Raw genomic sequence first — 12560 nt, 5'->3', positions numbered from 1 at the left:
CAGCGGGTGCAGGGTTGCGCAATTTAACGGCGTACTGGGCTCCACCGTTTACCCCAGATCCTTTTGCTTGTTTTTTTTTAAATGTCTTATTTGAAAATATAAATTTATTACATACTTTTTTAGGTTAAACCCCGTTAGTTGCTCTTGTTTATGTGTGTTTTTTTAGTTTGATCTTTGTTTTTTTTAAATTTACAGTTGAATCCTTAAAAAGTGTTAATTTGAATTAATTGAGTCCCTATTAGTGTTAATTTTTTAAACGTGGCATTCTCATAAAATTTTGAAAATTAAAACCCAAAGGTTCATCGTCTTCCTCAGACATCGAGCTATCTTTCGTTGGCATTTTATCATAGAAAAAGAAAATGGAAGATGATTGGGGCTTGAATGAGTTTTCGCGTTTGGAATCGAGGTTGAAATTGGGTTTCTGGTTGTTGCGATTTTTAGGTGTTCTCTTAAATCTTTTCTGCAGTTCTGGATCTCACGGGGGTTAGGGTTTGCAATTTGTTCTTGCAAATTAGGGTTTTTTGATTTGTTTATGATTCTCTTCTAAGTGCTCTATTCTTGTTTTCTCAAATTGCGTTTTGGGGTCAGAGTTCTACTTCTTGTGTTCTTAATCTCGTAAGTTTCATTTGAGTTGTTGATCGAGATTTTCGGATTATGGCTTTTAGGTTATGTTTTGGAATGTTTTGGAATTGGGGTTCCTGTTTTAAGATAACAACAATTATTCCAGATGTTAAAGCACGATTTGGAGAAGCCAAGCGAGGGCTCAAGACCGGTTGGAATGTTAAGCACTTGTTAGAAAGAGGTTTTTTGTATCGAGACCGGTGTTGCCAGGGGGAACAACAACGACTTGCAGTGTTGGGTGGTGTTTGAATGACGGTGAGGGAGGTTGATGAAGATGTTCGTGAACTGGTAGAGAAATCGAACTCGGGATGGCGCTGCGATTCGCATTCAAGGGTTCTACTGGAGAAGATGAAGATGGTTGCTGGAATGCTATAAATTGATTGCGTGACGGCGGCACAAGGTGGTCTTGTGGCGACGACGCTGGTGTTGGGTGATGGCGAGGGTGATGGCGAGGTTGCGGCAAGGCGGCAGGGTGGTTGACGGTAGCCTAGGGTTGCCCATGGTACTGACGACGGCACAAGCACATTCCTCTCAACATGCCACGTTTATAAAAATTGACACGTCAACCTCCAACCTCAGCAAAAACTCAACCCGGTTAAATCAAATTAACGGCAGGTGCTTAATTGATTTAAATTAGTACTTTTAAAAACTCAATTGGAGATTTTAAAAAATAGGAATCAAACTGGAAAAATCCACGTAAATAGAGACAACTGAAGGGATTTAACCTTTTTATACCAGACTAAGTTAAACCCTTAAGTGTCTTGAGAGGTCAAATATTCAACGACTATTTATTGAAGTCGAAAAAGTTAAATAAAATTTACGATATATATATTATATATATATTATATATATATATATATATATATATATATTATATTATATTATATTATATTGGGAATTTATTTTTGTACCAATTTTTTTCCAATGGTATATTTTAGTTAATTATTATTTTAAACTAAATAATTACGTTTTCATTTTTACTATTGTTATCTAGATTTAATTTTTTTAAATAAATGATTATTTTATTTTATTATTTTGGAATTAATTTTTTAAATTCAAATAACTAATTGTAACAAAAAATATACAAATTATCTATTTCTATAATTATTTTTAATAAAAATTATTGTATAGTTTAATAAATTCTTGTATGAATAAAAAAATATTTATTTATACCTATATAATAAGATTACTTTTTCGTGTACAATAATATTTTTCCAATTTTATTCTTTAATTAAGCGTTATTTAAAATTAAAATAATTTATTTACATTTTTACCTTTTAAATTATATTATCTAAATTTAATTATTTTATAAATTAAAATTGTTATTTTACCATTTTATTCTATTGATAGCTATTTTTTAAAATTAAAAGTATTTATTATAATAAATAAGATACAAATTATCCCATTTTATAATTATTTCTAATACAAATTATTTTACAATTTAACAAAATTATGTTAGAATAAAAAATTAGTAATCATTATATCTATTTTGTGTATACACATTTGTTTTTTCAGTTTTAATCTTAAAAGTTAGGTTTAAATCCTAATATGATACTTGTATTTGTTAAGAAATCTTAAGTGAATCCTTGTGTATACACATTTGTTTTTTCAGTTTTAATCTTAAAAGTTAGGTTTAAATCCTAATATGATACTTGTATTTGTTAAGAAATCTCAAGTGAATCCTTGTTTTTTAAATTGTCAAAATTGGGTCTATATATTTTTAAAATTGAACCAATTTTGTTCTCTCCATTAAGTTTTAAGAGACACTATTAAACTGTAATTATTTATGTATACATTGTTTGATTATGTGAATTTTTTTATTTAAATTAAAATATTATCACATGGCAAAATTGTAAGGAAATTAGGAATTTGAAAACACTGCGCTTATGCCGATATACCACCAGTTCCTCATTTCAGGTTGCCTTTAGCTTCGTCGGACACACTGCGTTCAAATCCATCACGCACCCCGTGCTCTTACAGTTGCTGCCTGACCACTTACGGGAACAACAATCGGGCAGGTTGAACCCGTCCACCAAGCTCACGTCATAAAAGTCAATATCGTTGAAGCCGTCTAAACTGAACTCCACCAGCGTGTTCGGTGGAGAGCCTCCACTTCCATTACATGCCATCTTGCCAGAACTGCAGTCACCGGTAGCACAAGAGAATTTTTCGATAATTGAGTCGGTGGTGCAGAGTGTACGGCCCTAGATTCGACCCAGCCAATTCATGAGTACATTGACACTGGAATTTTCGCTGCTTGGCAAAACGAACCCCGTGGTTGAAAGACTGACCTTACCGCTCAGAGCTGGCCATACCGTGTAGTTGCATTGGTTGATCAAAGTCATTTTAGCGAAATTGATCCCTGTCCAACTTCGAAATTCAAAGCTTCTTCCATCAAATCTATAAAAGAACAAAATTTCAAAATTATGTGGTTTACTGTTCAGGTTGAAGCATCAAATACAAAGATGTATATATCAATGAAAAAAGTATTAACAAAAAAATACAACTCTCCACAGAAAAAGAAAATATAAAAAAGATATGGAATAACCAGCTTCAGTGACTCACGCATATACACCAAAATATTTGTCCTAAGAATGTCAAAGAATAGTTTAATTTCAAATATTCTCTTAAATAATCAGTAAAAGGAAGCATCTTTCGAAAAGGGTTAGAGATCAAATATCGAAAGACAAAGGAAAATTCGATAGTAAAAAATCAAACATTCCTGATTGAAGATAATTGAAAAGGTCTCAACTTTACATGTTCATCTCACATACTCTCCAACAAGAAGAATTTGGGAATACATAACATGTCAAAAATTTTCCAGCTCGAAAGAAAATGCGAGAACATTTCCCTTGATAGAACAAAAATGAAGTACATTTTTTTGTTTTTCCGCAAGAAAGCCTTCACATGCTTGGGTGAATGCCATAAATCACACAGTCCAAGTGATGGACATAGAGTTGATCAATCCTCCAACTTTTGCAAAGAATGTTCAGAAGAACGCGCAGTGGTTTCCAAATCCCTAATTCCCTTCTCAATTTTTGCTATGTCATAATCCTTTAATTTAAATAAAAATTTCACATAATCAAATAATGCACATCAACATACACACACTTCATCACAGTTTAACGTTGTCTATCAAAACTTAACGGAGAAGGCAAAATTAACTCAATTTTACAAGTATATGGACCCTATTTTGATAGTTTAAAAAACGATGACCCACTTGAGATTCTCCAACAAATATAAGGACCATCCGAGGGTTTAAACCTAATAGTTATTTTAAATTTAATTGTTTTTATATTTTTATATATTTCGAAGGTAAATGTCATTTGTCTTCATTACAAGTTGTAAAATGGATCAATTTGTCTCGTTTAAACTTTATCCTACTTTGGTTTGGTAGAAGCAAGTTAGGATGGAGTAGTCCACACACTTAAGAATGAGTTGAATTTTACAACCCGACCTTTTGAGCTGTTGGAGTGTCAAACTAGCAGGTTGAATGAGTTGTCAAGCTAAAATGAGTTTATGTTGGGTTGCAGGTTAGGTCACCGGGTTGATGTTGGGCTGATGGCTTATTTGGATATAAAATTAATGATGTTGGGTTAGTTTAAGTGTTGTCGCGAGCGAGGTTGAGTTGCTTGTATTTATGTTTTTTAATGATCTCAGGTTGTCAGATTGTCCTGAATGTTATCACGGATGACGTCGAGTTTCTTATATTTAAGTTTTTTAATAATGTCGAACTGTTCAAACTGACATATCGAATTGGGCGAGATGAATTGTGTCAAGATGTCAGGTTGAAGAGGTTGACCCAAGCCTTTTTTTCTTGTCAGGCTAAGTCACCAGATTTTGACATTTTTTGTCACCCCTAAATATATATCATGTCATTTATTATGGGATTTAATATTCAACCATTATCTCAAATATTAAAATGAAAAAATTACATATGCAACTATTTCAAATATCAAAAGGACAAAAATACATATTCAAAAATAAAAAGAAAAGAAAAATATAAAGAAAAATTATGTGAATTTTTCACACCTAATTAAATGACTTGATTTTCTTTCATTCCGAAGTAATTGTAAGTTGCAACTGAAATAGAAATTGTAGGATGAACCATACAAATAACGACATTTAAAACGAGATTTAGGAATTGTCATCATGATTTTTTTTTTAATTATAGAAAACTATAAAATAGACATGGTTTACAAAAATGAATTTTGAATTCGATACACGTAACAAAAATATTAACAACTTGCTGAATTTATAAAAGTTGCTTTGGAGTGATACCTGAATGGTGGAAGAAGAACAAGGTTTATAAAGATAGTATGAATTGTTATAAGTTATTGTTATGAGGGGATGAAAGGAGGGGTGGCATTGATTTAGGTTTGGCCAATAACAGGAAAAAAACACACTTACTGTACTAATTTTGAAAACAGAAAAACAATGGTTACAAATTTCGAGATCATCATGTCTAAATATTGTTTTACAAAATTTAACGAAAAAGGTTTGAATTTGATCATCAAATTTTAAATACGAAAAATAAATTAAGACAAATAAAAATAAAAAATTTATTTGAGATTTTTTTAAAAACGTAATCTGACCTAACATTATTTTAAAAATAATTTTTAAAACCTCGAAAACAATACATCCTTATTTTTTTAATATTTTATAAGTTAGATTCCAAATTTTCTTTTGTTCCTCAGTTTTAACCATATATTTCTCCTTTTAATTTTTTTTCATATATCAAAGAATAGAAAAAGTTTGAAAGTTGAATATTTATTTTACTAGAAAAATGTGTGGATGGATTTTTCTTATCTCATAAAATTTAATTGATTTTACAACATTTTTTTGGTAAAAAAATCAAGAAATATATGATTATAATTTATGTATTATTAAAAAATATCTAATCTTTTCCTAATATATGATGTAATTGATGCTGGGAATTCAATTATAACTTTAAGTTTCATTGTTACGAGTGTGTGTGTATGTATATAATATATATATATTATATATATATATATATATATATATATATATATATATATATATATATATATATATATATATATATATATATATAAAAGAAAATAGAGTACCAATACTTGTTAATTTATTATTGGTTTAATAATTTGGCAAGTCTCATTTTTGGTAGGAATATCAAATTAGTCCTCTTATTTTTCGGCGTCTCGTCTTTATTTTGTGAAAATTACAACAATTAGACTCTTGTAGTTAAATTGAACCCAAAGATGTTAATCTGTAGTTGACATGACAATGTTGATCTTCATTTTTAAATGACTGCTCATGTTATACTAACAGGAAAGTCTGACATGGAATTTTATTTTTTTTAAATTAAAAAATTTGAAAAACTTAATTACACATACTTGGAAATCAAGAGAAATTGAAAATTTGGTTCGAGGGTTCATTTAGATATCGCGATTTGGTTTTATTTTTTATTGAAAAATTTGGTTTTATCGATAAAGGATTTCACGATTGTAGGGTTTATGTTTTGTGCGAATTTAGAGGCTTTTCCGACTTTTTATTTGGGATTCTCTTTCTCTGCAGGTTGCGATTATTGTTTGAAAGGGAACATTGAGGCTTGCGGTTGTGGTTTGAACGCTTGCGAGGAAGGTGGTCGCGTGACATCACGATTCAAATGCGATTTATGCCATGGAGAGCTCGAACGTGATTTAGGGTTTGAAAGGGTTTTTCCAATTGGGAATTTTTCTAATTAAAGCTCCTATGCTTTTGATTTGTAGGTGCAAGGCGCGATGCTCTCTGCTGAAATTGATTTGGGTTTTCTATGATTAGGTCTAGTGGTGTTTCATGGAGGTTGACGTGCCGATGGTGCTTGCGATTTAGGTTGCGCTAATGGAGGAGGCTTATACGGTGGTTATCTGTGCGAAGAAGATGATGCGTTGAAGGTTGTGGTCGGCACAAGGAAGCAAAACATGATTCATGACGGCGATGACCTGAGGGTTTGGAAGCACGAGGAAGATGATGCGCGAAGATGGTGGCGGCGCATAAACTGGTTTCGCGTGGAGGTTGCAGCGGGGGTGGTCCGACGAGTCCTGCACGTAACACTACGACAGTGCATATGGTGGCCAGGGCAAAAAGTGTCTTTCCTCATATCTTTTTAAGAAAATAATTTCTGAGACAGTTCCAGCTGTTATGATTTTGTTGTATGTGTTAATTCCTTCAATCTTGTATTATGATTTCAGATATAATTCATGCATCATCTTAAGAAGAAAATAAAAAGATGATCTTATCTTAACCAACATCAAATAAGATACTCCATGTCATTTAAAAATGAAGATAAGCATTTCATGTCAACCATACATCAGTTGGACTTAATTTAAAGGAAGAAGTCTAATTATTGTAATTTTCACAAAATAAGGACCCAAAGTCGCCGGAAAAAGAAGAGAACCAATTTGAGATTCTCACAATAAAAAATAGGACTTGGCGAATGATTAAACCTTTATTATTTTAAGGTTTTTTTGGAAATTATGTTAATTCCTTCCCAGATTGAATTTAGATACGATTGATGCCGTGCCTGGAACTCTTCCTTAATAAATCTAACAAGTGATATTAATTTATTAAAAAATTAATTTAATAGTCTAAATTTATGTTAATTTTATTTTTAAATTAATTAATTATATTTATTTATTATTTAAATATTAACTTCAATTATTTATTTTTGAAATAAATTCATCAATAAATAATAATATTAATATATTAAATAAAATTATATATATAAAAATAACATAAATATCAGTTACACAATTATATATAATTGGTTATGTAAGAATTTTGTCTTTCATGTTCATTATTTCCAACCTTGTTTTTCTTATCATATAGACTGTAGTTTGTGTTTTTTATCATCCAATTAACTATACTTTTTAAAAGTAGCTACAAAGTATAATTCAAACTAGGGGCGGGATTCAAAAACAAAATTGTTTAAATTCAAAATCTCCCGCTTCAAGACTGCAATTATTTTGTGGTATTCAATGTTGTTAATTTTGATTTGATGGAAACTTTGTTGACTGTTTGTTACAATGTTACTGTCTCACACTTTGTCGAACCGCAATTTATGCCGAACCCGTACACTTGTATGTCCTACTCCCACTCATGAAAATTACTTGACTAGTCCATTTTCAGAATGAACAGTTGTGGATCTCTCAAATTCATCTTCAAAATTTCTATTGTAACAATTATGTATAACTTTTAACCTACTACCATGATTAATATTTGGAATCAATAAATACCCACTCTCCTTCACAACCCTTTTCACAAGAAAGTGAGAGGTATTCGACATTTGGTCGGACGATGTGGGAGCTCTCAATGGTGTCGTCATGGCCAGGAACATTGGCATCGTACATAACTCCTCGGTGGTCGCCGGTGAGGTTGCTGAGGTGGTCGGGGATGATGAGCGTGACAATTGTGGACGAGGTGGTGTGGAGAGTGGTGACCGCGTTTGAATCGGTGGCTCTCGTTTCAATGCTCTGTTTCTTTTTCTTGTTCTGTGGCTGCACTATTTGATCCCAACTCTCAACCCATTAGCACTAGCAGTGAACTTATGGTTTTTAGAATTTTTTGTAATGGCATTCGAAAAGTAGAAATGCACTGAACTAGGTTGAAATTTTGGCTACTGTTGTGTGTACTTTTCTCAGACTTCCTGAGCTATGTGTATAATAGTAAAGGAGAAAATTAATGGTTTAATTTGTGCTGATCCTCTGAATTTGGTATCCCTTCCCATTTTTCTTTGTTGACTCAGGAAACGAGGGTGTTTTGAACTAAAGGCGTCGTGTTTAAAAAACTATTTTTTAAATAAATAATAAAAAAATATGTATGTTCTTGTTCATTTAATAATAAAGTGTAAGAAAAGGTGACTTTAATACTATAATTAGACCAGACTTTTTATTTCCGGTTTACTACATTTTTGCAAGGAAAGGTGTACAATAAAGTATTTACGAATGAAGAAAAAGTGGTATTTTTTATTCTTTTCTCTACTTATATTTTTTTTTTTAAATTGAAGAAATCTCATACTTCTTTCTATAGTACATAAAGAAAAGGACATAAAAAATATTCACCTTACAAAATTTATATATATATATATATATATATATATATATATATATATATATATGAATATGAGTGGAAAAATAAATTGAAAATGATTAAATTTATACTTTTGTTAAATTAAAAACATAACACTCATTTTTGTTTGATGACCTTGATACAAACATTGTCAACACCAATGAAAATACATTTTAGAAGTTATGCGGTGCATTTAGCAATTATGGAACTGTATAAAGAAAAAGACCGAAGAGGAAAAAGGGGGCCTAACCCCATGTTGGGCCGGCATAGCAAGACACAGTAAACGTTGATGCACTTGCTTAAACGACGTCGTTGACTATAAACATAGTCCGAAACTCCACAGCCGAAGCCGAAGCCGAAGCCCGTATGAACCTGAAGTGTGTGGCGAAACATTGAAGAGAAAAATGGGAATGGCATGGTTGCAGATACAGAGAATCATCACCAAAGGAGGTGTTAATCTGATTTCAACACTTCCACACTCTATGCCTTGTTCTTCTTCTAGATTCTTCTCTAAATCATCCACCTACGTTGGTAATCTCTTTCTCTATCTTCGTTTTTGCTGCATTGATCACTAAGCAACAAACAAAAAAACACGCCCTAATGTGTGAGCGAATTATTAATGTTTTTTATTTTTGCTGAATGCAGCGAAGGTTGGAATACCAGAGTTTTTAAACGGAATTGGGAAAGGGGTTGAGTCCCACGTTCCCAAGCTCGAATCCGAAATCGGAGATTTCCAGAAGCTTCTTGTCACTCGCACCCTCAAGCTCAAGAAGCTCGGTATTCCTTGCAAACATGTATGTATTCCTTATTCCTATCACTTTGTCGTCGTTCACGATTGCTTTCTGCATCTTTAGCTTAATATGTGAAATTAATTCATCACTCTTGCCAAATTCGTCAATGGAGTGATTTTTTCTTTTCTGCCTACTGTGTATAAAATTTGGGGTATTTTCGTTTCCCTATTAGTCGTAAAGAAATTGGCAATTCTCCAAAAGTAGAATTTGGATGAAGACCTGGAGAGGGAGAATGAGATTTGCCACGGTTGCAGGTGCATATGTGAAAAAAGGTCAGTCTTTGTGGCATTACGTAAACTGGTAATAAAAACAAAGAAGGGAGATTGGTGAATACTGACAAGTGAGATTAAAACTCAAACTAATACAGGCCGAGCTACACACAGAGATAAATGCTGTTAACTGAAGAACTAATTGATCACATAAGCTATTTACACGTACTCAAGCTACAATCAATCAAGTAAGACAACTAATTAGTATCACGGAATTCAATTTCTCAAGTTCAAGATTTTTGGGTTCTGTGTCATCAGCTTGATTTGTGTTTAGTAACTCCTGGTGAAGCCACTGGATTGGCTTGTTTGCTTTATTAGTTCAATCTGTGTTGAATTGTGTCTTGGTTTCTTCCTTAATTCTGTAAGCAAATTTGTGTTTGAATATTTGAATTTATGACTGGCATTGTAACTCCTCATTTTGTTTGGTTGGAGGGGAATTGAGGGAAGGGAAAATGAGGAGCTGAGCATTCCACTCCTCCAATATCAGAAGATGTCATTTTCCTTTCCGTTCTCTCCCTTGTATTAAATGGTCCATAAAATGACGATGAATAACTATGGTTTAGTGAAATATATCAAATTGAGGGCCTTGATTGTAGGATTATCCAAGGGCTTTTTAGAATCTCTATAGGGCTAATAGTGCATCTTGTTCTACAGCATAATTTGTTAGACATTAATAAAGGCTGAACCGTCATTCAACATTTTATGCTTTTAAGAGAACTGGTGTTTGACATAAATTTCAGATCTGAAAAATCCATATGACTTTTGAACCTGTTGATTTTCCTGTCCTTGACAAAATTTATTCTCCTCTCAATGTCTACTACCTTTTGTATGACTTTCCCTTCTGCTCTGTATTAAGCATTTGGATTGGCTCTGACATGCTAGTTGAAAGGGTCACATGTATACATTGTTGAGTGATTCAATTTTCTGCATCTTTCTGTGTTCATTGAGGTGTTTGATGTATGTAATGGATTAAACTCAAAATTATAGAATCAAGCAATGTAACAGTAACCGAAACAAAACAATAGTGGTTCCAAAATTTGTTTAACACGCAATAAGAAAAATATCCGTTAAACAATTCAATGCATAGAATAAGAAAGACGATTGACATAATATTCTGTTAAACTCGAAAAGAACGTGAGCTCATCCATTCTTGCAATTGTTAAACAGGATATGATGAGTAAGAAAAGAGAGGTCAAGCAGAAAAGCTGAATTATGAGAGGAAGAATGTTTTAGAGAATATCAGTGAGAGAAAGTCTCATATCACACAATCTTAATTATCTATCACTTAATCATGCCATTTAGCACTCTCTTTCTCGGACGTCACAGCTCTACATGGTCCATTCTCATTTTTTCTTTGGACACGTGGCCACTACCTTCTACTAACTCTCCCTCTATTAGCACCAGCCCTTTTGTTTGTTACAATGTACTATTGTCATCTTCATCCTGGCATACTACCTATGTTAGGTATATGGTTATGTTACTGCATCTTAGATGTCTTAGGGTATGTGATTTCCATCAATTAAAACAATGTCAGGCTTTTGATCCTAAATTACCATTTTTACCGAAGTCCTAACATGGGTTATCTTAGATGCCACTATAACTTGTATTCTATGTTTTACATTCATGTATCCAAGATAAATTTGCACAATTCATAGGGCTGTTATGGACTCTAATATTGAAAGTAAAACGACTGCTTGTCATGGTAGTCAGTTCTTGTGAGACAATTCAGGTCAGATCTTCAATCCCATAACTTGTTGATTGGGATTGAAATGGCCTCACCGTTAGAATTGGGTTTTTTTGTACTTAGATGGATTTTAAGATACAATGAATTGATTTGTCCACAAGACATTGTTCGGTTAACTTGCAAACTCTTCCTAACGACTAGTTTTTGCTTTGCAGAGGAAGTTAATATTGAAATACACACACAAGTACAGGCTGGGATTATGGAGGCCACGTGTTGAGTCCATCAAAGCTTGATTGTTCTAACTAGTAAGCAGTTACAGTTTGTTAGGTCATATTCCAAATGTTTAGCAGCAGCAGCAGAATGACAATGCTCCACTTTACATGAAAAGATCAAGTCACTTTCTTTAGAGACCACAGATCTTTTCACCCCATTTATCTCTTGCGAACAGATATTGGTATTTACACCAGTTATGTACAATGGACTTATCTTAATTTACAGTTGTTGTTTCTTATTTCGTATCCCCGGTGACATCATTGCATATTATTTGAGTAATGCACCTCTTGATTTTAGCGAAAAGAATATTGATGGCTTAGAAGTTTGCCATGCTTTCATATAGTTCAGCTAGCCGCGCTTAAATCCAAAGATGTTATCGCAATCTTTCGCAGTCTGACATTAATTGGTCAGCAATTGATTCAATACTATGTTGATCTTGATAAAAGTAGGAATTATTAATCAGGATATTCAATTTAGTACAAGTATAAATATATTGTTTTAAGGGAAAAAAAATACAATCATATTAGAGAAATTTTAATTCTATTAATTTTATTTGAACTATGTCAATTGTCGGGATAATTGAATATATATTTTTAAGCAATTATTACTTTTTTTATTAATTGGGAAATAAAAAAATAAGCTTAAGTGCATATTAATATTAAATATGTTATAATTACTAAATATCACCTTTTATTAATAGATTATTTTATTATTTTTGTCTTTTAAAATTTTGTTAATATTTTTCTATTAACTATTATACGAATTTTATCCTTTATCAACATATTTTCTTTTATTATTTTATCTTTTAAGTTTTTATAAATGTTTTTTAAAATC

The 12560-nt window shown here is 32.1% G+C and overlaps 2 protein-coding genes and 1 pseudogene across 2 annotated transcripts; 2 read left to right on the top strand and 1 right to left on the bottom strand.

Moving 5' to 3' along the window:
- Positions 1-2534: 2534 nt before the first annotated feature.
- LOC148195277 (thaumatin-like protein 1 pseudogene) lies at positions 2535-2966 on the bottom strand (annotated as a pseudogene).
- Positions 2967-7799: 4833 nt separating this feature from the next.
- On the top strand, positions 7800-8320 carry LOC148195276 (uncharacterized). Its single transcript, XM_088095567.1, has one exon. The coding sequence runs from the start codon at positions 7939-7941 to the stop codon at positions 8149-8151; it is 213 nt and encodes a 70-aa protein (XP_087951693.1). The 5' UTR covers positions 7800-7938; the 3' UTR covers positions 8152-8320.
- A 755-nt stretch (positions 8321-9075) lies between these two features.
- On the top strand, positions 9076-11971 carry LOC124837628 (uncharacterized). Its single transcript, XM_088094875.1, has 3 exons — positions 9076-9240; positions 9355-9503; positions 11669-11971. The coding sequence occupies exons 1-3, from the start codon at positions 9114-9116 to the stop codon at positions 11744-11746; spliced, it is 354 nt and encodes a 117-aa protein (XP_087951001.1). The 5' UTR covers positions 9076-9113; the 3' UTR covers positions 11747-11971.
- The last annotated feature ends 589 nt before the right edge of the window (positions 11972-12560 follow it).

Source organism: Vigna umbellata, chromosome 7, assembly GCF_029865625.1.
Source record: "Vigna umbellata cultivar VRB3 chromosome 7, Vumbellata_1.0, whole genome shotgun sequence".
Lineage (NCBI taxonomy): Eukaryota > Viridiplantae > Streptophyta > Magnoliopsida > Fabales > Fabaceae > Vigna > Vigna umbellata.
The sequence above is the reverse complement of the archived record's forward strand: the minus strand, read 5'-3'. Positions and strand labels throughout refer to the sequence as shown.